The following is a 21,010-nucleotide window of genomic DNA, read 5'->3' as shown; positions in this document are numbered from 1 at the left end:
CCACAAGGCCCAGTCCTGGGACCTCTCTGTTTGGTATATATTTCGTCCACACAGCCTATCTGGACCTCGCAAAGCCTTCACAATACCTACACTGGCATTATAGACAAGCTCACCAGCTTAAATATAAACCCTATGTCACCAGATGGTTGCAACCGGCTCGCTTGACAGAACCCACATGGTTAGAATTGCTTTGGAGCCATGTCAGACCCAAACCAGTTGCTGGGTGGCATCCCACGCTCGGTCCTGGACCCTGCTTGGTACATATTTTCTAGGAGGTACAGGCCAACAATGACTTCAGATGACCAAGTTTGCAGATGACTGCAAACTGGGCACCATAACTCACTCTCCAGCCGACACAAGCATCTCCAAAAGGGCCTCACAGGCCAAAATGGAATGATCAGGAGCGACCAAGTTTGCATGGCTCAAGCAATGTCAAAAACTGGGCACCATATCGACTCTCCAGCCGACACAAGCATCCTCCAAAAGGGCCCTCATAGAAACAGACAACTGGTGCCAGAGCCATGGCTCAAGCTAAATGCCAAAAAGTGTATAGTCATCCCTTTGGAAAACACACAAATTAACATAGCGAATCCATTAATCACTACAGAGGTGGTAAGTGAACAGGGGACAGAAGGGACCCGTTGATATTAGGAATCTCATTTGGACAAACCAATGCGGGACCTGCAAGTTGATAGCAATCTCTTCATTTGACAACCACGCAATAAAGTGGTTAGAAAACATTTTTATATAGCCCAACCCAATCATGAAGGATTCACATCTAGATTAGGAGGTCATCTAAGTTCTTTACTCATCCCTGTCAGGCCCTATATAATCGAGTACAATGCCCTTTTGGATGTAATTTTACCAGACACTCAGCAACTGGAAAGTGACCCTGTACCCTCACCACAGGATCAACATTTTATATAGCCCACCTAATCATGAAGGGATTCACATCTAGATTAGAGGTCATCGTTCTTTTACTCATCCCTCATCAGGCCCATAATCGAGTACAATGCCCTTTTGGGATGTACCTTACCAGACACCTGCAGCAACTGGAAAGACCCCAAAAGTACCTCACCAAGAGGATCAAAGGCTCAAACAGATGCCATATGCTGCCCGTTAAAGAAACTCCAGCCACCTTCCAGTGGCATACCGCCTGCTCAGAGGTGACCCAGCTCGATGTATAAGGCTGTCTAACCCGAATTAAGAGATATGCTGGCACCTCAAAATCCAAATCCCATCGAGCCACATGCTCGAGAGACTTGAACCCTGCAGCACTGGAAATAACAGGATATGCTGGAGGACAGATTCACAACCCAGAGGTTTCTTCACTCTGGAACAAAATCCCAGTCCCAGGTTAGGCAGAGTCCTCATTGATTCTCTTTCAAGGGGAGTCTTGATGAGTGGATGGAGATCAGGTTTACCTGGCACTTGTGTCACTGTTAGACAGGAGGCACAGTATACTAACCTCAAAAAAGGTGTTCGTTAAAGACTTAAACCCAGCTCTCACCATGGCATACCGGGCCAGTTCACAGAGGTGACCTGTGCCTGATGTATAAGGCCATGTTCAACCCGCCGAATTAAGAGATATGTTGCACCAAAAATCCAACCCATCGAGCCACATGTCTTGCAGACTTGAACCTCGCCAAACATACTCTGGCTACTGAAACAAAATGCCTAGGCTGGGCGATAGCCTAGAGGGAAGATTCCGCTGATAACCCAGAAGCCTCACTCTGGAATAAAATCCCAGTCCAGTTAGAAGCAGAGTCCCCGCCGGACTTTCTTCATATATCTTGATGAACCTAAGGGAGAGGAAGAGTTTTACTGGAGAAACTTCTGAGTCACTGTTAGAGAGAGGCACAGAGGGACTAACCTCAAAAAGGGAAGAGGGAGAGGAAATTAATTTAAAAATGAGAGGGGAGAAAGGAGGAAGAGACATTCTGGGGAAATTTTATAAACAGGGCAGATAGCCTAGCATGAAACCCCATGAACCTATGGAGGAGGTAGCAGAGAGAAAGAGCGAGAAAAAGAGAGAGGAAGAGAGACAAAGAGGGGAAGAGAGAGAGGAAGAGAGGGAGAGGAGGAAGAGAGAGAGGGAGTAAAAAGGGAGAGGAAGAGAGAGGGTGGAAGAGAGGGAGAGGAATAGAGGAAGTGAGAGGAAGTGAGAGAGGAAGAGAGGAGAAAGAGGAAGAGGAGAGAGCGGAAGAGGGGAAGAGGGATTGGGAGGAAGAGAGAGAGCAGAAGAGAGAGAAAAAAAAAGGGGAGAGAGGAAGAGGAAACAGAGGGAGGGAGAGAGAGGGGGAAGAGACAGAGGAATAGAGAGAGAAGGGAAGAGCAGAGAAAGAGGGAGGGAGAGGAGAGAGGGGAGAGAGAGAGGAAGAGGGAGGAAGAGAAGAGAGGGAGAGAAGAGGAGAGGAAGAGAGAGGGAAGAGAAAGAGGGAAGAGGAAGTTAGAGGAAGAGAGAAAGATGGGAAGAGGGAGAGGAGGAGGAATAAACAGGAGAGGTGAGAAGAGAGAGAGGGAAAGAGCAAGTGCAGGAACAGAGAGAGAGAGGAAGAAGAGAGAGGAAGAGAGTGGGAAGGAGGGAGAAGGAGGAGAGAGAGGGGGGGGGAAGAGAGAGGAATAGAGAGGAAGAGAGAGGAGAGATAGAGAGAGGAGAGAGAGGAAGAGAGAGAGGAGAGAGGGGAAGAGAAGAGAGAGAGAGGAGAGAAAGAGGGGAGCTAGAGAGAAAGGGAGAAGAGAGGAAAAGAGAGGAAGAGGGGAGGAAAGAGAGGAGGAGAGAGGAAGAAGAGAGAGAGAGGAAGAGGGAGAGGATAGAGAGAGGGAAGAAAGAGAGGGAGAGGAGGAGAGAGGAAGAGGGAGAGAGAGGAAGAGGGAGAGAGGAAGAGGGAGAGAGGAAGAGGGAGAGAGGAAGAGAGAGGAAGAGGGGAGAGGGAAGGAGGAAGAGAGAGGAGAGAGGGAGAGGGAGAAGAGAGAGAGGGAGAAGAGGAGAGAGGAAGAGAGAGAGGAAAAAGGAGAGGAAGGAAGAGGGAAAAGAGAAGCGGGAGGAGAGAGAGGGAGAGAGAGGAAGAGGATAGAGAGAGAAGGAGAGAGAGGAAGAGACAGAAGAGAGGGGAAGAGAGAGACAGGGGAAGAGAGAGGGAGGAGAGAGGAAGAGAGAAGGGAAGAGGGAGAGAGGAGGAGAGGGGAAGAGAGAGGAGAGGAGGGAGAGAGGGAGGAAGAGAGGAAGAGAGAGAGGGAGAGAGAGGAAGAAGGGGAGAGAGGGAGAGGAACTGAGAGGGAAGAGAGAGGGAGAGGAAGGAGAGGGAGGGAGGAAGAGAGAGAGGGAGGAAGAGAAGAGAGAGGAAGAGAGAGGAGAGAGAGAGAGGGAGAGGAAGAGAGGGAAGAGAGAGAGGAAGAGAGAGAGAGGAAATAGGGAGAGGAGAGAGAGAGGGAGGAAGAGAGGAGAGAGAAAGAGAGGGAAGAGGGAAGAGAGAGGGAAGAGAGAGAAAGGGAGAGAGGGAAGGGAGAAGAGAGGAAGAGAAGGGGAAGAGGAGAGAGGAAGAGAGGAGAGAGGGGGACAGGAGAGAGAAAGAGGGAGAGAGAAAGAGAGAAGAGAGAGAGGAAGAGAGGAGGGAGGGAGAGAAGAGGAAGAGAGGAAGAGGAGAAGGAGGAGAGAGAGGGAGAGGAAGAGGGAGAGAGAGGAAGAGAGGGAGGAGGAGGAAGAGGGAGAGGGAAGAGAGAGGAGAGAGGAAGAGGAGAGGGAGGAGAGAGGGAGAGAGAGAGAGGAAGAGGGAGGAAGAGAGAGGAAGAGAGAGGAGAGAGGAATAGAGAGGGGAAGAGGGAGAGAGGAAGAGAGAGAGATGGGAAGAGGGAGAGAGGAAGAGAGAGGTAGAGAGAGAGAGGAGGAGGAGAGAGAGAGGGAAGAGGAAGAGGAGGAGAAGGAGGGAAGAGGAAGAGGAAAGAGGAGAGAAGAGGAGGAGAGAGAGAGAGGGAGAGGAGAGAAACAGGAGAGAGAGGAGAGAGAGAGGAAGAGAGGGAGGAAGAGAAGAGGGAGAGGGGGAGAGAGATGGAGAGAGGAGAGGAAGAGGAGAGGGAAGAGAGGAGGAGAAGAGAGGAAGAGAGGAGGAAAGAGAGAGGAAGAGAGAAGGAAGAGAGAGGAAGAGAGAGGGAAGGAGGAAGAGAGGGAGAGAGGAAGGAGAGGGAGAGAGAGAGGAGGAGAGAGGAGAGGAAGAGGAAGAGAGGAGGAGGAAGAGAGGAGGAAGAGAGGAGGAGGGAGGAGGGAGAGAGAGGAAGGGAGAGAGAGTGGGGGAAAAGAGAGGGGGAAGAGAGAGAGGAAGAGAGAAAGAGGAAGAGAGAGAGAGAGGCGAAGAGAGAGGAAGAGAGGGGGAAGAGAGGGAGAGAGAGAGGAAGAGAGGGAGAGGAAGAGGAAGAGAGAGAGGAAGAGAGAGGGAGAGAGGAAGAGAGGAAGAGAGAGGAAGAGAGAGGAAGAGGGAGGGAGAGAGAGGAAGAGAGAGGAAGAGAGAGGAAGAGAGGAAGAGGGAGGGAGAGAGAGAGGAAGAGAGGAAGAGGGAGAGAGAGAGGAAGAGAGGAAGAGGGAGGAAGAGAGAGGAGAAGAGGGAAGGAGGAAGAGAGGAGGAAGAGGAAGAGGGAGAGAAAGAGAGGAAGAGGGAGAGGGGGAGAGGAAGAGGGGAGGAAGAGGGACAGAGAGAGAGAGAGGAAGAGGGAGAGAGAGAGGAAGAGGAGAGAGGAAGAGGGAGGAAGAGGGAGAGGGAAGAGGAGAGGAAGAGAGAGAGGGGAAAGAGAGGGAAAGAGAGGAGAGAGGAAGAGAGGAGAGGGAGAGAGAGATAAGAGGGAGAGAGAGATAAGAGGAAGAGAGGAAGAGAGGAGAGAGGGAGGAAGAGAGAGGAGGAGGGAGAGCGAGAGGGAGGAAGGGGAAGAGGGAGAGGGAGAGGAGTGAGGAGAGAGGACGAGAGAGGGTGAGAGGAAGAGAGAGAAGAGGAGAGTGAGGGGAAGAGAGAGAGGAGGGAGGAGGGAGAGAGAGAGAGAGAGGGAGAGAGGAAGAGGGAGGGAGAGAGAGGAAGAGGGAGAGAGAGAGAGGGGAAGAGAGAGAGGAAGAGAGGAAGAGAGAGAGGAAGAGGAGAGAGGAAGAGAGGGGAAGAGAGAGAGGAAGAGGGAGAGGAGAGGAAGAGGAGGAAGAGAGGAAGAGAGAGAGAAGAGAGAGAAGAGGGAGGAAGAGAGGAGAGGAGAGGAGAGATGGAAAGGAGAGAGGAAGAGGGAGGGAGAGGAAGAGGGAGGGAGAGGAAGAGGGAGGGAGAGGAAGAGAGGGAGAGGGAGAGAGAGGAAGAGAGTGAGAGGAAGAGGAAAGAGAGAGGAAGAGAGGAGAGGAAGAGAGATGGAGAGAGGAAGAGAGAGAGGGAGAGGAAGAGGGAGAGGAAGACAGAGGAAGAGGAAGAGGGGAGAGGAAGAGAGAGAGAGAGAGAGGAGGAGAGGAGAGAGAGGAGGAAGAGGGAGAGAGGAAGAGAGAGGAGAGAGAGAGAGAGAGGAGAGGGAGGGAGGAGGAGGGAAGAGAGAGGAAGGAGAGGGAGGAGAGAGGAGAGAGAGAGGAAGAGAGAGGAGAGGAAGAGAGAGAAAGAGAGGAAGAGAGAGATTGGGAGAGAGGAAGAGGAGAGAGAAGAGAGGAGAGAGGAAGACAGAGAGGAAGAGAGAGGGAGAGGGATAGAGACAGAGGAGAGAGGGAAGAAAGGAGGAAGAGAGGGAGAGAGGAAGAGAGGAAGAGAGAGAGGGAGAGGAGAGGGAGAGAGAAGAGGAGGGAGGAAGGAGGAGAGGAGAGGAGGAAGAGAGGAAGAGGAGGAAGAGGAGAGGAGGAAGAGAGGAGAGAGAGGGAGAGAGGGAGAGGAAGAGGGAGAGGAAGAGGGGGAGAGAGGAAGAGAGGAGAGAGAGAGGAGAGCAAGAGAGAGGAGAGCAAGAGAGAGGAAGAGGAAGAGAGGAGAGAAGAGAGAAGAGAGAGAAGGAAGAGAGGAAGAGAGGAGAGAGAGAAATAGAGGAAGAGAGGGAGGGAGAGAGAGGGAGAGAGAGAAGAGAGGGAGAGAGGAAGAGGGAGAGAGGAAGAGAGAGGGAGAGAGAGAGGAAGAGGGAGGGAGAGAGAGAGGAAGAGGGAGGAAGAGAGGGAGAGGAAGAGAGAGAGGGAAAGAGGAAGAGAGGGAGAGAGGAAGAGAGAGGAAGAGAGGGAGAAGAGAGAGGGAGAGAGGGAGGAAGAGAGGAAGAGAGAGAGGGAGGAAGAGAGAAAGGAGAGGAAGAGGGAGAGAGGAGAGAGGAAGAGGAAAGGAGAGAGGAAGAGGAAAGGAGAGAGGAAGAGAGAGAGGAAGAGGAACAGGGGAAAGAGAGAGGAAGAGAGAGAGAGGGAGAGGAAGAGAGAGGAAGAGAGAGGGGAAGAGAGGAGGGAGAGAGGAAGGGAAGAAGGGAGGAAGAGAGGGGGAAGAGAGGGAGGAAGAGAGGAAGAGAGGAAGGGAGAGAGGAAGGGAGAGAGGAAGAGAGAGGGAGGGAGAGAGGAAGAGAGAGGGAGGGAGAGAGGAAGAGAGAGGGAGGGAGAGAGGAAGAGAGAGGGAGGGAGAGAGGAGAGAGAGAGGGAGAGAGAGAGAGGAAGAGAGAGGGAGAGAGGAGAGAGAGAGAGGGAGAGAGGGGGGGAAGAGAGAGAGGAAGAGGGGGAGAGAGGGAGAGAGGAAGAGAGGGAGAGAGGGAGAGAGGAAGAGAGAGGAGAAGAGAGGAAGAGAAGAGGAGAAAGAGGGAGGAGAGGAAGAGAGGAAGAGGAGAGGAGAAGAGAGAGGAGGAGAGAGAGAGGAAGAGAGAGAGGAAGAGAGGGGGAGAGAGAGAGGAAAAGAGGAAGAGGAAGAGAGGAAGAGGAGAGAGAAGGAGGGAGGAAGAGGAGGAAGAGAGGAGAGGAGGAGGAAGAGAGAGGAAGAGAGAGACAGAGAGGAGAGGAAGAGGAAGAGAGGAGAGAGAGAGAGGAGGAAGAGGGGAGAGAGAGAGAGAGAGGAGAGAGGAAGAGAGAGGAGAGGAATAGAGAGAGAGGAAGAGGAAAAAGAGAGGAAGAGAGGAAGAGAGGGAAAGAGGGAGAGAGGAAGAGAGGGAAGAGGAAGAGAGGAGGAGGGAGTGAAGAGGAGGAAGAGATAGAGAGGGGAAGAGGAGGAAAGGAGAGAGAGGAAGAGGGAAGGAGAGGGAGAGAGGAAGAAAGAGAAAGAGGAGGAGAGAGAGAAGAGAGAGGGAGGGAAGAGAGGAAGAGAGGAAGAGGAAGAGAGGGGAAATGACAGAGGGGAAGAGAGAGAGGAAGAGAGGAAGAGAGAGAGAGGGAAGAGAGGAGGAGAGAGAGAGAGGAAGAGAGAGAAGAGAGGAAGAGAGAGGAGGAAGAGTGAGGAGAGGGAGAGAGAGAAGAGAGAGAGAAAGAGAGAGAGGGAGGAGAGGAAGAGAGAGGAGAAGAGAGGAAGAGGAAAGAGAGGAACAGAGAGAGGAAGAGAAAGAGGAAGAGAGGGAAGAGGAAAGGAGAGGAGGAAGAGAGGAAGAGAGGAGGACAGAGACAGGAAGAGAGGAAGAGAGAGGGAAGAGGAAGAGGAAGAGAGAGAGAGGAAGAGAGAGAGAGGAGGAAGAGAGGAGAGAGAGAGGGAGAGAGGAAGAGAGAGGAGAGGAAGAGGGAGAGGAGGAGAGGAGGAAGAGGAAGGAGGAAGAGAGAGGAGAGAGAGGAAGAGAGGAAGAGGGAGAGAAGGAGAGAGGCAGAGAGGAAGAGAGGAAAGGAGGGAGGAAGAGAGGGAAGAGGAGAGGAGGAGAGAGAGGAAAAGAGGGAGAGAGAAAGAGAGAGGAGAGGAGAGGAAAAGAGGAGAGAGGGGGAAGGAGAGAGGAGAAGGAGAGAGGAAGAGAGGAAAGAGAGAGAGAGGGAAGAGGAAGAGGGAGGAAGAGGAGAGAGAGGAGAGGAGAGAGGAGAGAGAGGAAGAGAAGAGGGAGGAAGAGGAGAGAGGAGAGAGGGAGGAAGAGGAGAGAGGGGAAAAGAGAGGAGAGAGAGGAAGAGAGATGAGGGATAGAGGAAGAGAGAGAGAGGAAGAGAGAGGAAGAGGAGAGAGGAAGAGAGAGAGGAAGAGAGGAAGAAAGAGAGGAAGAGAGAGAGGAAGAGAGGAAGAGAGAGATGAAGAGGGAAAGAGGAAGAGAGAGGAAAGAGGAAGAGAGAGAGAGGAGGGAGAGAGGGAGGAGAGAGGGGAAGAGAGAGGAGAGAGAGGGAAGAGAGAGGAGAGAGGGGGAAGAGAGGAAAGAGAGAGAGGAAGAGGGGAGAGAGAGAGGGAGAAGAGGAGAGGAGAGAGAGGGAGAGAGGAGGAGAGGAAAGAGAGGAAGAGGAGAGGAAGAGAGAGGAAGAGGGAGAGAAAGAGAGAGGAAGAGAGAGGAAGAGGGAGAGGAAGAGAGAGGAAGAGAGGAAAAGTGAAAGAGGAAGAGAGAGAGGAAGAGAGGAAGAGAGAGAAGAGAGGAAGGGAGAGGAAGAGAGGAAGGGAGAGGAAGAGAGGAGGAAGAGGACGAGGAGGAAGAGAGGAGGAGGAAGAGAGGAGGAAGAGAGGAGGAAGAGAGGAGGAAGAGAGGAAGAGAGAGGGGAAGAGAGAGGAAGAGAGGAAGAGAGAGAGAGAGGAAGAGAGGAAGAGAGAGAGGAAGAGAGAGGAAGAGAGAGGAAGAGAGAGGAAGAGAGAGGGAGAGAGGAAGAGAGAGGGGAAGAGAGGACGAGGAGGAAGAGGACGAGGAGGAAGAGAGGACGAGGAGGAAGAGAGGAGGAGGAGGAAGGAGAGAGAGGAAGGAAGAGAGGAAGAGAGAGGAAGAGAGAGGAAGAGGGAGAGGAAGAGGAAGAGGGAGAGAGAGGAAGAGAGGAAGAGGGAGAGGAAGAGAGAGGAAGAGAGAGAGGAAGAGAGAGGAAGAGAGAGAGGAAGAGAGGAAGAGAGAGGAAGAGAGGAGGAGGAAGAGGAAGAGAGGAAGAGAGAGAGGAAGAGAGGAAGAGGGAGAGAGGAAGAAAGAGAGGAAGGAAGAGAGGAAGAGAGAGGAAGAGAAAGAGAGGGAGAGGAAGAGAGGGAGGAGGAAGAGGAAGGAAGGAGAGAGAGGAAGAGAGGAAGAGAGGAAGAGAGGAAGAGAGGAAGAGAGGAAGAGAGAGGAGGAAGAGAGGAGGAAAGGAAGAGGAAGAGGAGGAGAGAGAGGAAGAGAGGAAGAGGGAGAGGGGAAGAGAGGAAGAGAGAGGGAGAGGAAGAGAGAGGGAGAGGAAGAGAGGAAGAGAGGAGAGATGAAGAGGGAGAGGAAGAGAGAGACAGGAAGAGAGAGAGAGGAAGAGGGGAAGAGAGGAAGAGAGGGAGGGAGAAAGAGGAAGAGAGGAAGAGGGAGAGAGAGAGAGGAAGAGAGGAAGAGAGAGGAATAGAGAAAGAGGAAGAGAGGGGGAGAGGGGAAGAGAGAGGGAAGAGAGAGAGAGGAAGAGTGAGAGGAAGAGAGAGGAAGAGAAGAAGAGAGGAAGAGGAGAGAGAGGAAGAGGACGAGAGAGGAAGAGAGGAAGAGAGAGAGAGAGGAAGAGAGATGGAGGGAGAAGAGGGAGAGAGGAAGAGGGAGGAAGAGGGAGAGAGGAAGAGAGAGGAAGAGGAAGAGAGGAAGAGAGGGAGGAAGGAAGAGGAAGAGGAAGAGATGGAGAGAGAGGGAGAGGAAGAGAGGGAGAGGAAGAAGAGGAAGAGGAGAGGAAGAGGGAGGAAGAGGGAAGGGAGAGGGAAGAGGAGGAAGAGAGGAAGAGGAGGAAAGGGAAGAGGAAGAGGAGAGAGAGGAAGAGGAAGGAAGAGGAAGAGGAAGAGGGAAGAGGAGGAAGAGGAAGAGGAGAGAGGAAGAGAGGAAGAGAGGGGAAGAGACAGAGGGGAAGAGAGGAAGAGGAAGGGAGAGGAAGAGGAAGAGAGGAAGACAGGAAGAGAGAGGAAGAGGAAGAGAGGAAGAGAGAGGAAGAGGAAGAGGAAGAGAGAGAGGAGAGAGAGGAGAGAGAGTAAGAGGAAGAGAGAGGAAGAGGGAGGGAGTGAAAGAGGAAGAGAGGAAGAGAGAGGAAGAGAGAGAGGAAGAGAGAGAGGAAGAGAGGAAGAGGGATGAAGAAGGAGAGGAAGAGAGGAAGAGAGAGAGTAAGAAGAGAGAGGAAGAGAGGAGGAAGGGAGGAAGAGGGAGGAAGAGAGGGAGAGGAAGAGAGGAAGAGGAAGAGAGGAAGAGAGGAGGAAGAGAGGAGAGAGGGAAGATAGAGGAAGAGAGAGGAAGAGGAGGGAGGGAGAGGAAGAGGGGAAGAGGAAAAGAGGAAGAGGAGAGGGAGGAGAGAGGAAGAGAGAGGAAGAGAGGAAGAGAGAGGAAGAGAGGAAGAGAGGAAGAGAGGAAGAGAGAGAGGAAGAGAGAGGGAGAGAGAGGGAGAGAGGAAGAGAAGGGAGGGAGAGGGAGAGAGGAAGAGAGGGAGGGAGAGGAAGAGAGGAAGAGAGGAAGAGAGGAAGAGGGAGAGGAAGAGAGGAAGGGGGAGGGAGAGAGGAAGAGAAAGGGAGGAAGAGAGAGGAAGAGGGAGGAAGAGAGAGGAAGAGAGGAAGAGAGGGAGAGGAAGAGGAAGAGAGGAAGAGAGAGGAAGAGGAAGAGAGAGAGGAAGAGAGGGGAAGAGAGGGAGGAAGAGAGAGGAAGAGAGAGGAAGAGGAAGAGAGAGAGAGAGAGGAAGAGGAGAGAGGAAGAGAGAGGGGAAGAGAAAGAGAAAGGGGAAGAGGGAGAGAGGAAGAGAGAGAAGGGAAGAAAGAGAGAGGGAAGAGAGAGAAGAAGAGAGAAAGGACAGAGAGAGAGGGAAGAGAGAGGAAGAGAGAGGAAGAGAAAGAGGGAGAGGAAGAGACAGAGGAGGAAGAGAGGAGAGGAGAGGAAGAGAGGAGAGAGGAAGAGAGAGAGGAAGAGAGGGAGAGAGAGGGGAAGAGAGGGACAGAGAGAGAAAGGAGAGGAAGAGAGGGGAGGAGAGAGGAAGAGAAAAGAGGGAGGAAAGAAGAGAGGAAGAGAGAGAAAGAGGAAGAGAGAGGGAGAGAGAAGGAAGAGAGAGAAGAGAGAGAGAGAGAGGAAGAGAGAGGAAGAGAGGAAGAGAGAGAGGAAGAGAGAGGAAGAGAGAGAGGAGAGAGAAAAGAGAGGAAGAGAGAAGAAGAGATAAAAGGAAGAGGGGGAACAGAGGAAGAGAGAGGAATAGAGAGAGGAAGAGGAGAGAGGAGGAAGAGAGGAGATAGAGAGGAAGGAAGAGAGGAAGAGAGGAGGAAGAGAGAGGAAGAGAGAGAGAAAGAGAGAGGAAGAGAGAGAAAGGGAGGGAGGAAGAGAGAGGAACATAGAGAGAGGGAGGGAGGAAGATAGGGAGTAAGAGAGGAAGAGAGAGGAAGAGAGAGGAAGATAGGGAAAGAGAGAAGAGGGGGAAAGAGAGGGAAGAGAGAGGAAGGAGAGAGGGAAGAGAGAAAAGAGAGAAAGAGAGGAATATAGAGAGAGAGGAAGAGAGAGGGGAAGAGAGGACTAGAGAGAGAGGAAGAGGAGAGAAGAGAGGGGGAAGAGAGAGAGGAAGAGAGGAATAGAGAGAGAGGAAGAGAGAGGAATAGAGTAAGAGGAAGAGAGGGGGAGAGGAATAAAGAAGAGGAATAGAGAAATGGAGAAGGAGGAAGAGGAAGAAAGAGAGGAAGGAGAAAGGAAGAGAGTAAGAAAATGAGAGGAAGAGAGAGAGGAAGATGGAGAGAAAGAGGGAGAGAGAGAGATAGAATTGTATATTCTTTTGTACTTAAATTTTTTTATTAATTGTCTCTTTGTATTAATTTATATGTGGAGCTTTTCTCCCCGGGCCTCTACTGAAAATCGACATATATCCAGCTGATGATTAACAAATGTAAAATAAAATAAAATAAAATAAATAAATAAAATAAATATATTACTGTGTTTTGAAAGGGACAAGGGGCTTTTATCTTTGTGTTCTCAGTAGAAGGAGGTGAGGTGTTTCTATTTTGTTTTCTTTTTTGCCCTGGTCTCTTAAACACAATAAAAACAATGAGTTACAAGGAACTAAAAGCTCTTTACAAATTAAGTATTCTGATAATTTTTAGAAAATATTTGTCTTGGAGGTTAAGGAATACAGTAGTTGTGGAAACTGAAGTTAGTAGGGACATTGTATAGTTGGAAATATTCCCAGCGGATTTTGCTCCCACAACCTTTTAAGATTATATTATTTGAACAGTTTGAGAGAGAAGGTCTTACTGGCAAGCAGTGTAAGTTATTTTGTTTGTTTGTAATGATTTGATCAAGGATGGAATGTTTTCCTGTCCTAAAATTGTGTCTGGTGAGTTCTTTGATTATTTTAATAAGGACATGGTGGTCACTCAGGAAGAGAAACAAGATAAGTTATTTTTTGTGGTATATTTGTAATGAATAGATCAAGGATGGGATTTATTCCTGTTCTAAAATTATGTCTGATGAGTTTATTTATTATTTTGATAAAGACATGTTATACAGGGATGTGCACTACTTCAGTATTGGCGTGTTTGGGTATGGTTCATGTTGAAGTCACCCAAAAGTAAAAATATCTCCATAGTTCTATGATGTTATGATGCCCCTGTACTGGCCCAGTAATCAAGGAGCCTCAATCCTCAGCACTGGCAACAGTGAGGGACGTACACAATAGGAGGACGACAGTACATATACAGTAAAGTACAATTTCCTTTAAGACCACACAGAGATCACAGTCAATCTGGGGCTGGTTTCTCCCTCTTTCTCCAGATCCTCAATAAAACTCCCCAGTGGCACAGCTATAGGGTTAAGAACTCAGCTGTGTGGCCAAGCCGAGACCTCCAGCACCCTGTCAAACAGTGCTTCATGTCCCTGCCCAAGTAACTAACACAGAAACACCGAGATTTGATTTATATACATACATACAAACACACACACACACACACACACACACACACACACACACCTGGGGAAGGCTGGCACAGGTTTTCTAACCATCTCCTCTTTTGCCCAGACTACAAGGTAATCACTGCGACCAGCAAGCTCTTTATCAGCTGCTTTAGGGTTCTTACCAAGGGTAACCAATCCTTCTGTGTAATGTTACTATTATCCAAATGGTAAGTGTGACCAAGACTAATGCTATTTAGGAGTGGCCTATACAGTGTCACAAAATACATATGCCAGTACTCTAAGAGATTAAATATCTCTAAACACACAGACACAATTAAAAGGTTTAAATACATTTAATAAATAAAAGAACAAAACAATACTCAGTACCACAATCACTTCAGAGTTCAGAATCACAGGAAATATTTTAAAACATTGCAGGACAGTCTCAAATAAATACAGAAAACATCTAATCTTTACTATATTCCTATTTATATCTAAAAGTAATTACTGTACCCTAGACTTACTTACAGAGCAACATGTACGCAGAAGTGCTGAATGGATGTTTCTAGGTCCAAGACAATATACAAAATGCGCAGTCTTTCTCTGAGAGTGTTCTTAAATTACTACCAAACATTACTGCAGGTCAGCTTGGACAACAATCACTCAGTCACCTGCCTTCACTTCCTAGGTTAACATATACTAACAGAATTTTTACATCTTTGTGTGAGAAGTACATATCTCTCTGAAGTTTGCCCACAACTGGAAGTCGTAAAATAATTACACACTTTACATTTTAAACATAGGAAATGTTTCTCTCCAAGACAATAGAAAAAAAAACTTCTAGTTCTACACATCCTATGTTCTTGCTGCAATGGAACTAACTTTTATAGCACATTGTTAAGCACTTAAACTGAACTTATTTTCTTGAAGTTTTGTAAGTCAGTCTTCTATGTTCCAGCAGGGTATGCTGTGATCACATTCTTGAAGCTCAGTACATAACATACAGTTCTGTATAAATCATATCAATATTCACAAATGACATAGAATTATTTACACAATTCCAGATAGCCAGGCTGGAAATGTCACAGATATAGAGAGACATCTTTTCATTAATAGGAAGTTTAGATTTTTGAGGAGAGGGTGTGGTGTGTGAGGTAAGCTAGTCCAGAGTTAAAATGTTTCATTCTGGTGTTATGTGGGGACGACATACCTCTCAATTGTCCCTAATTTTCTGGAACAGCCCTGATTTTTGGATTAACATTTTGCTTTGCACCACCTAAAATTACTTTTTTGAGAAGTTGTAAGTTAACAGTACCTGTATTCATATTGTGGCTTTGATTTAGGACATTTCCCCTGTTTAATTATTTATTGACCCAGTTCTGAACTCAAATGGTTAAGAGCTGTGATGTAGCATTCATTTGTTGCTCTCTGCTCACAGGTGGCTCCCGTCTCCTTATGAATTATGGCATGGTGGTTGCATAAGATGCCTCTTCTCTAACATACCATCAGCATAATTTCTAGGCTTAAATGCATAATGACTGAGATATTCAGTATGGCACTTAAGCATCATAAAGCAAGTAGTAGTTTCAGTTAATTCTGATGTTGCTTACACCATAATTACATTTCATCAGAAGGAAACAATACATCTAACCTAAGTACATTAACAGTCTACCTCTTTTCTATCCTTCAGTTTCTCCCCACTATTTATCAACCTGTCTTATACTATTTTAAATTCTTATGAGGAATCTCTCTCTCCTTCCATCACCTTTTCTAGTTGTTCATTACATGGGTTCATGAGATTCTCTGTAAAGAATTTCTGACACAAATACAGGAAGTAAATGATCTGTGTATTCTGTTATTTTTATCCCTCCATCTTCACATCCTTCCTGTTAGAAATGACCTTTCCAAATTCTCAGGTACCCATAGAATGTCCCCCATCTCTTTGAACATTTTGGGGAAGAATTGTAACTCAGTCTCTGGTTATATCCTTTTCCTGCTCACCTACCCTTCTAGTGGATTTTGACTGTACTCCACCTAAAACATGATCTCCATTCCTTTCTGTTGCAGTACACAAAGTGTAATTTGAGTGGGGACTTCTGGAGTCTGTTCTCCTAAAGATACACACAAACATATTTCTTGCTACAATCACTGCCCTATCACTGTTTTTGGTGGTCCAGATCAGGTTTAATCAGTACCTCTAGATTACTTTCCTGTCTCTCTTCATTAGTTTCAATCACCTGGCTAATACATCACATCAACATTGTTGTAACCCAACTTCAATACATTGCAGCTATCTACAGTGAATTTGAACTGTATGTCTTTCTGCAGAATTATCCAGCTTTTCCAATTTCCTTCCATAAACACTTCAACTACTCTCTACTGCTGCATCCAACTTTTAAGTCATCAGGAAAGTGATTGATCTTGTTGTATTTTCCCTTGGATTTTTCTGAAATAAACATGTTACATAATACTGGGGCCAAAGTAAGCCCCTGCAACATTCTACAAGTTACTGTATTTATTCTTGAAATTGTCCCTCTCGTCACAAACTGGCCTCTCATTCAACCATGCAACTATGTAGTTTCCAAGTTCTTCATCCTAGCCCAGTCTACAGATATTCAATAAACACATTGCCTTACTGGCAGATGGGTAGTGGTGCCCTGCTACCCTCCCATTGGTAGTCTATCAAAGATTAGAACTCCTTCCACTGCCTGTATATGACTGAGGGGCCAGTCACCTGGAAGGACCACAACAGCCCTTCACTCACACAGACAGGACCCTATCAATTTTTTTTGTGCCACAATAAGAGAAAGATTTCTTCAGCTGCACCACAGAAGCAAATCCATTTGGGTATTCCCCCTCCCTCTGCCTTTTCTATCAGTGTTTGAACAGACTATTCTGATGATTTGGTTATTGCTTCTTGTTTAAAACAAAAATGAATATCTTTAGTGTGATTTATATTCCAGTACATGTTTTGTACAGTCTTAAGTTCTGAGTTTTAGTTTGGGTTTTAAACCTTTTATAATGTTCTGTGGATTTTTCTGAATGAAGGGAGTTCCTGCACTACTGGCATTGTAGTGCAGTTCCTCCCATTGCCTCACAATGCCAGAACAGTGAATAAATTGTGCTTATTTCTGTTGATTAAAAGCTTATTTTGAACAGTTTGACAAGAAAACTCCCTGTTTTGACTGTTTTGTCTGTGGGGCTAGAATTATTTAAGGTAATTTAATGCATTTACAGCATTTTAAATGATTTTTTAAATTTAAATTGTAACTTTGGTGCCTTTTTTTCTTAAACATTTCTGATAGGATTTTAAGTTGATGTAATTTTCCCTATAGGGTTTGGATTTATAATTTGTTGGTTACTGAGTAGATGTACAACTTTTTAAACAGATTTCTCATTTAAATCATGATTTTGGTGCCATTTTGTTTATGTGGCATTTTTTACTTAAATTGTATTTAATATAATACATAATTCCTAATGTAAGCCTATTTTAGCACCTTTTCTATTCACGTTATGCCAAAAATACCCTTTATTGAGGTCTAAGTGATGTGTTCATTCTGTTTGGTGCTGAGTTACTGAAATTGCTATATTTTCTCAATTCAGTAGGGTTTCCTTATAGAAATAGACTTCAGTTTTGATATTCTGAAGTAACTAGGTGGGACGTGTCTACTTGGTACTGGGCTGACCCTGCATTTTGTACCGTGTCTTGATGGAACCAATTATAGTCCCTCCACCACCATCTTCTCTATCTGCACCTACAAAATACAAAAATAAATCAAAATGGATACCTCAGCCTACAACTTGTTTGTGACTCTATAGTAGCCTTAGCTTCAGGCAGGCTATCACACCTCTCACCTCCTATTATCCTCATTCCCCCTGATCTGCACATACCACAATTGAGTGACATGAGGGTCAGACACATCCAGCAGGACTGTACCATTGCCTGCTACTGGTATGGGAGAACCTAACTCTTTAAGTGCAGAGGAAGTCATGGATGCAGAATCTGTGGCCCGTACCGATATTTTACCCCCCTGGGATTTTCCCACTAGTGTAATGCTTACCAAAAAGAGAGAGAGGTCTCATCAGGTAGTTTAACAGCAGTCTTTGGATTTAACCACAGTGACCATTTCTGGTAAAAAAAAGCCATTGTGCTAGCAGTTGATTAGGAGATGCATATCTAGGTTACAAGTAAAGCAGGGACTTCCATCACTGGTCAGTCATCTAAGGATACTCTTTTTGAAGGGAATTCTGGGTCCAAGGGCTCTGATTCATCTTATATGGATTAGTCCTATTCCTTGGATAGTGAACAGGTACCTAAACGGACATTCTTTTTTCAGATGCTGGCTAGATTTGGACATATTCAGCTTGGAGGTTTCTTCAGCTGGCCCATACATTAATAGGATTAATGATCTCTTGAAGGATGAGACTGCAGATGTTGAGACCCTTCCACTATTAATCCCAGTGTTGGAGAACATCTTCAAGAGAGCTTATAGTTCCCCTGTACTCATTAGGCTTTGCCTGAGAAAGTGCTAAAGAAATTAAGGGTCTGCTCAGCCTTGCCTAGCCTTCAAACTCATTTGTCTGTGGATCCAGCTTCTGTGTCCCAGTTACTGTTGCTAATAAGATGACCATAACTACTACTAACCCAGTCCCTCAAGATAAACTAGGTAAGGGGCTAGAAACTTCAGGGAAAAGCTGGCATAGTCTAGCACAATAGCCTTTAAATTGTTTAACTACCAGTGTTTTATGTGGCAGTTAGTTTTGAGATGAATGCACAGTTTAGACAAATTTGCTACATCATTCCCCACAGATCAGTCTGTTAAAGATCTTATTTCCAGTGTTTCTCAAGTTGTTAAAACATGTTATAAAGTGGCTTGTAGGGAGCTGACACTTTCTGGAACTGCAACATTGTCAGGTGACTAGGAGGTATGCTCAGCTGCATCCCAAGAAAGAGGTTTTCTGATAAGTTGCAGCATGCAATCTTCAATGCTCCTCAAGTCTGATTATGTATTTGTTACAGCAGCTTAATCAACTCTTTAAATACTGGGATGATAAAGTTGCAAGGAGTTTCAAAAGTGCTTCATATTCCCAAGTTCTCCATCTGTAAGCAAGATACTTTTCGGCAGCAAAACAAAAAAGGCAATAAAATGAATTGTCAGGATGACAGCTTCACCATGCTGAACTATAAGGGGTCAATTCAAAAAAGGATCCCCTCACTTCCAATTTACGCTCTCTTTTTTGTAAGTGCATTGGTGGGTGCCTCAACTCTCAAGTTAACCCTCAACAAGGAGGCCTGGCTGTTATTGATTTCCAACTAATTTGTGCAAAACATTGTTGGCAGGGATTACACATGACAGTGGAAAGACTGCTCAACTCAGTTCAGGAGATTCCTCCTCAACCACCAGACCATAGTTTATCTACTATTCTTCAAATAGCAAACTTGAAGCCAGTCCATCCTTTAGAATAATGAGAGGTTTCTACTCCAGGATTTTATTGGTTTCCAACAAAGATAAGTTGTAAAGACCGATGTTGAACCTTTCCTTTCTGAATATCTTTGTCAAAGTTCCCAAGTTCAAGATGCTTATCCTGCAGACAGTGCTTTCTCTGTTGCCAGGCAACTGCTACATGGTGACCCTTGACTTGAAGGATACCCTGTCATTATATCCCAATAGCGCATCACTTCAGAAGATATCCGAGACTTGTGTCTGGTTCAATCTCAGTTTTCTGTATTGCTTTTTGTTCTATCTACTGCAGTGTGAGTGTTCACCAAATGCCTTGTTCTGGTAGTGGACCACGGAGTTTGGACATTCACATCTTTCCTTACTTGGACAACTTACTAATTTGTGAAGAATCTACATCAAGATGTTTGGAATCACTAGAGAAGTTCATGGCCCTATTTATCCCATCTAGAGTTCAAGATGAACCTCCTAAAGTTGTGTCGGACTTCCTCACAAAGACTCATCATTCTGGTGTGCTTGATCATGTCGTGTTTGGCCATAGATGAGGTTCTTTCATACCAGGTGGTCTTCATAGAATTCTCCTAGAAGAATGTCAAATTAATGAGGGAATTCCTGAAAAAGTCTTAGACTGATGGCATCCATGATTCTCATGATACCAATAGCCTATCTACACATGAGAAAAATTCAATGTCATATCCAAAATCGTTGGCTGCAGCATCTTCATTCCCTGAAATCTCAGTTGTTGAAACCATTCAGACAAGAGTTGGTTCTGGAGAGAAAAGTTGAGTATTATTCCAGGTCTTCCTTTCACCCCTGCAGTGCCAGTACAGTCTGTCCAGTCAGATTTGTATCATTTCATCTAGGCGGCTATGTCAGTGGGGATGAAAGTGCAAGAAGCTTGAGGGCCCAATGAAGTATATCAATATAAAAGGAGATGTTGGCAGTGATTCACACACCTTGAAAGCCTTTCACCACCTTCGATGTCTAGGTCGTGTTCTAGTGGTTACTGACAACACCCCAGTGATGTAGTTCATCAGCAAACAAGGGGATAAGAGCATAATGCCCATGCACTGGCCCAGCAATCAAGGAGCCTCAATCCTCACCACTAACACCAGTGAAGGGTGTCCACATAAGGGAGGATAACAAACACACAGAGTAAAGTACAATTTCCCTTAAAAGCACACAGAGATCACAGTCTGGGGCTGGTTTCTCCCTTTCTCTCCAGATCCCCAATAAGACTCCCCACTGGCACAGCTATAGGGTCCACATCTCAGCCTAGTGGTAAAGCTAAAACCTCCAGCACCCTCTCTGCCCAATCAGTGCTTCATGTCCCTACCCAAGTAGCTGAGACACACACTTTGGAACATGAGTTATATACAAACAGATATTCCTGGGGAAGGCTGGCATAGGATCTCTGGCTGTGTCCCTTTTACCCAGACTACCACGAACCACTAATATCAGCTAATAAAAAGGCCCTTAACAAAGACTGTCCAATTATTACTGTGCAATATTATCCAAATGGTGTGACTGAACAACAAAGCTTATTGGAGTGACTTGGACAGTATCACTATATACATGCAATGTACTCTAGACCTTAAATTATCTCTACACAAAACAGCCACAGTTGAAAGGTTTAAAAATATTTAATAATAAATAAAAACACAAGACAATACTTCTTACTACACAGTGCTAGTCAAGAGTTCAGAGATCACAGAGAAATACTTAAATACAGTAGAAAAGTTGACATCAAAACAGAAAAAACTCTAATCTTCCTATTTCCTAGCTATAGCCAAGAAAAAACACAGTTCTAAAATAAACGTTTACATATAGAGCATAAGCAGAGTGCTGGTGATGTTGGATGTTCAAGACAATTGCAAAATGCTTGGACTCTTTCTGCCCTTAAAATTGATAAAACAGTACCACTGACTCATTTCAGATTACATAATTATTTTCTGCTTCTCGGGCTAACAGAAGCTCAGAGTGTAACAGCCCTTTTGATCTTGCACCTGGTCAGGAAGTTACAGCAAGAGAAGACATTATACATGCAAATTCTAGCAATTAACTCTAGTCTCAAAACTCCTTCATCCAGACATCTCTGCTCCAGGTTTTGTGATCAAACAATTATACAATACTTGGCTTATCAGGTTTCCTACAGCACAGTGGACTGTTACATTTTTGCAGTTCCACATTTAACACCATTTTCTTCCATTTAACAGAACAAGCCTGTGGCTTATATTACTATTTACAAATGACAGAATTATATCTGGCTAGGCTGGCAGCCTTCACATATCTTTCCCCTCTGAGAACACAAGCTAGTTTTTCTTTTTTACTCATGAGTTTTTATTGTTTTTCTTGAAAATTTAACAATTACTTATAAATTATCCAAAATAAATAAATTGTAAATATTAACAAAAATAACTAAATATATACATTATGTACATTGGCCTGAGTATAAATTATGCAATAAACCAATCCAAGACAGTTATACATGTTGTTTAGACAAAAGTTTTTTTTTCCTTTTATCGTCTTAATACCGTTCAGGAAGAGACTGAATCCATTATCAATATTTCGATAAGATGAGTTACCTTCTTCCATGGATTGTTGCTCCATTTCTTAGGAGTAATCCTTGACTTGACTCTAACTTTGACTTCCATTAATGCAGT

At 45.9% G+C, this 21,010-nt stretch overlaps 1 protein-coding gene across 1 annotated transcript; it reads left to right on the top strand.

Moving 5' to 3' along the window:
* Nucleotides 1-3,692: 3,692 nt before the first annotated feature.
* LOC122810543 (cilia- and flagella-associated protein 251-like) lies at nt 3,693-9,081 on the top strand (the record flags this gene model as incomplete). Its single annotated transcript, XM_044082124.1, has 2 exons — nt 3,693-3,743; nt 9,034-9,081. Coding segments are annotated over 2 exons (99 nt in total), but the record flags the coding sequence as incomplete, so codon positions are not given.
* Nucleotides 9,082-21,010: the final 11,929 nt, after the last annotated feature.

Source organism: Protopterus annectens, chromosome 9.part0 (assembly GCF_019279795.1).
Source record: "Protopterus annectens isolate FY-2018-M chromosome 9.part0, PAN1.0, whole genome shotgun sequence".
Taxonomy (NCBI): domain Eukaryota; kingdom Metazoa; phylum Chordata; order Ceratodontiformes; family Protopteridae; genus Protopterus; species Protopterus annectens.
The sequence above is the reverse complement of the archived record's forward strand: the minus strand, read 5'-3'. Positions and strand labels throughout refer to the sequence as shown.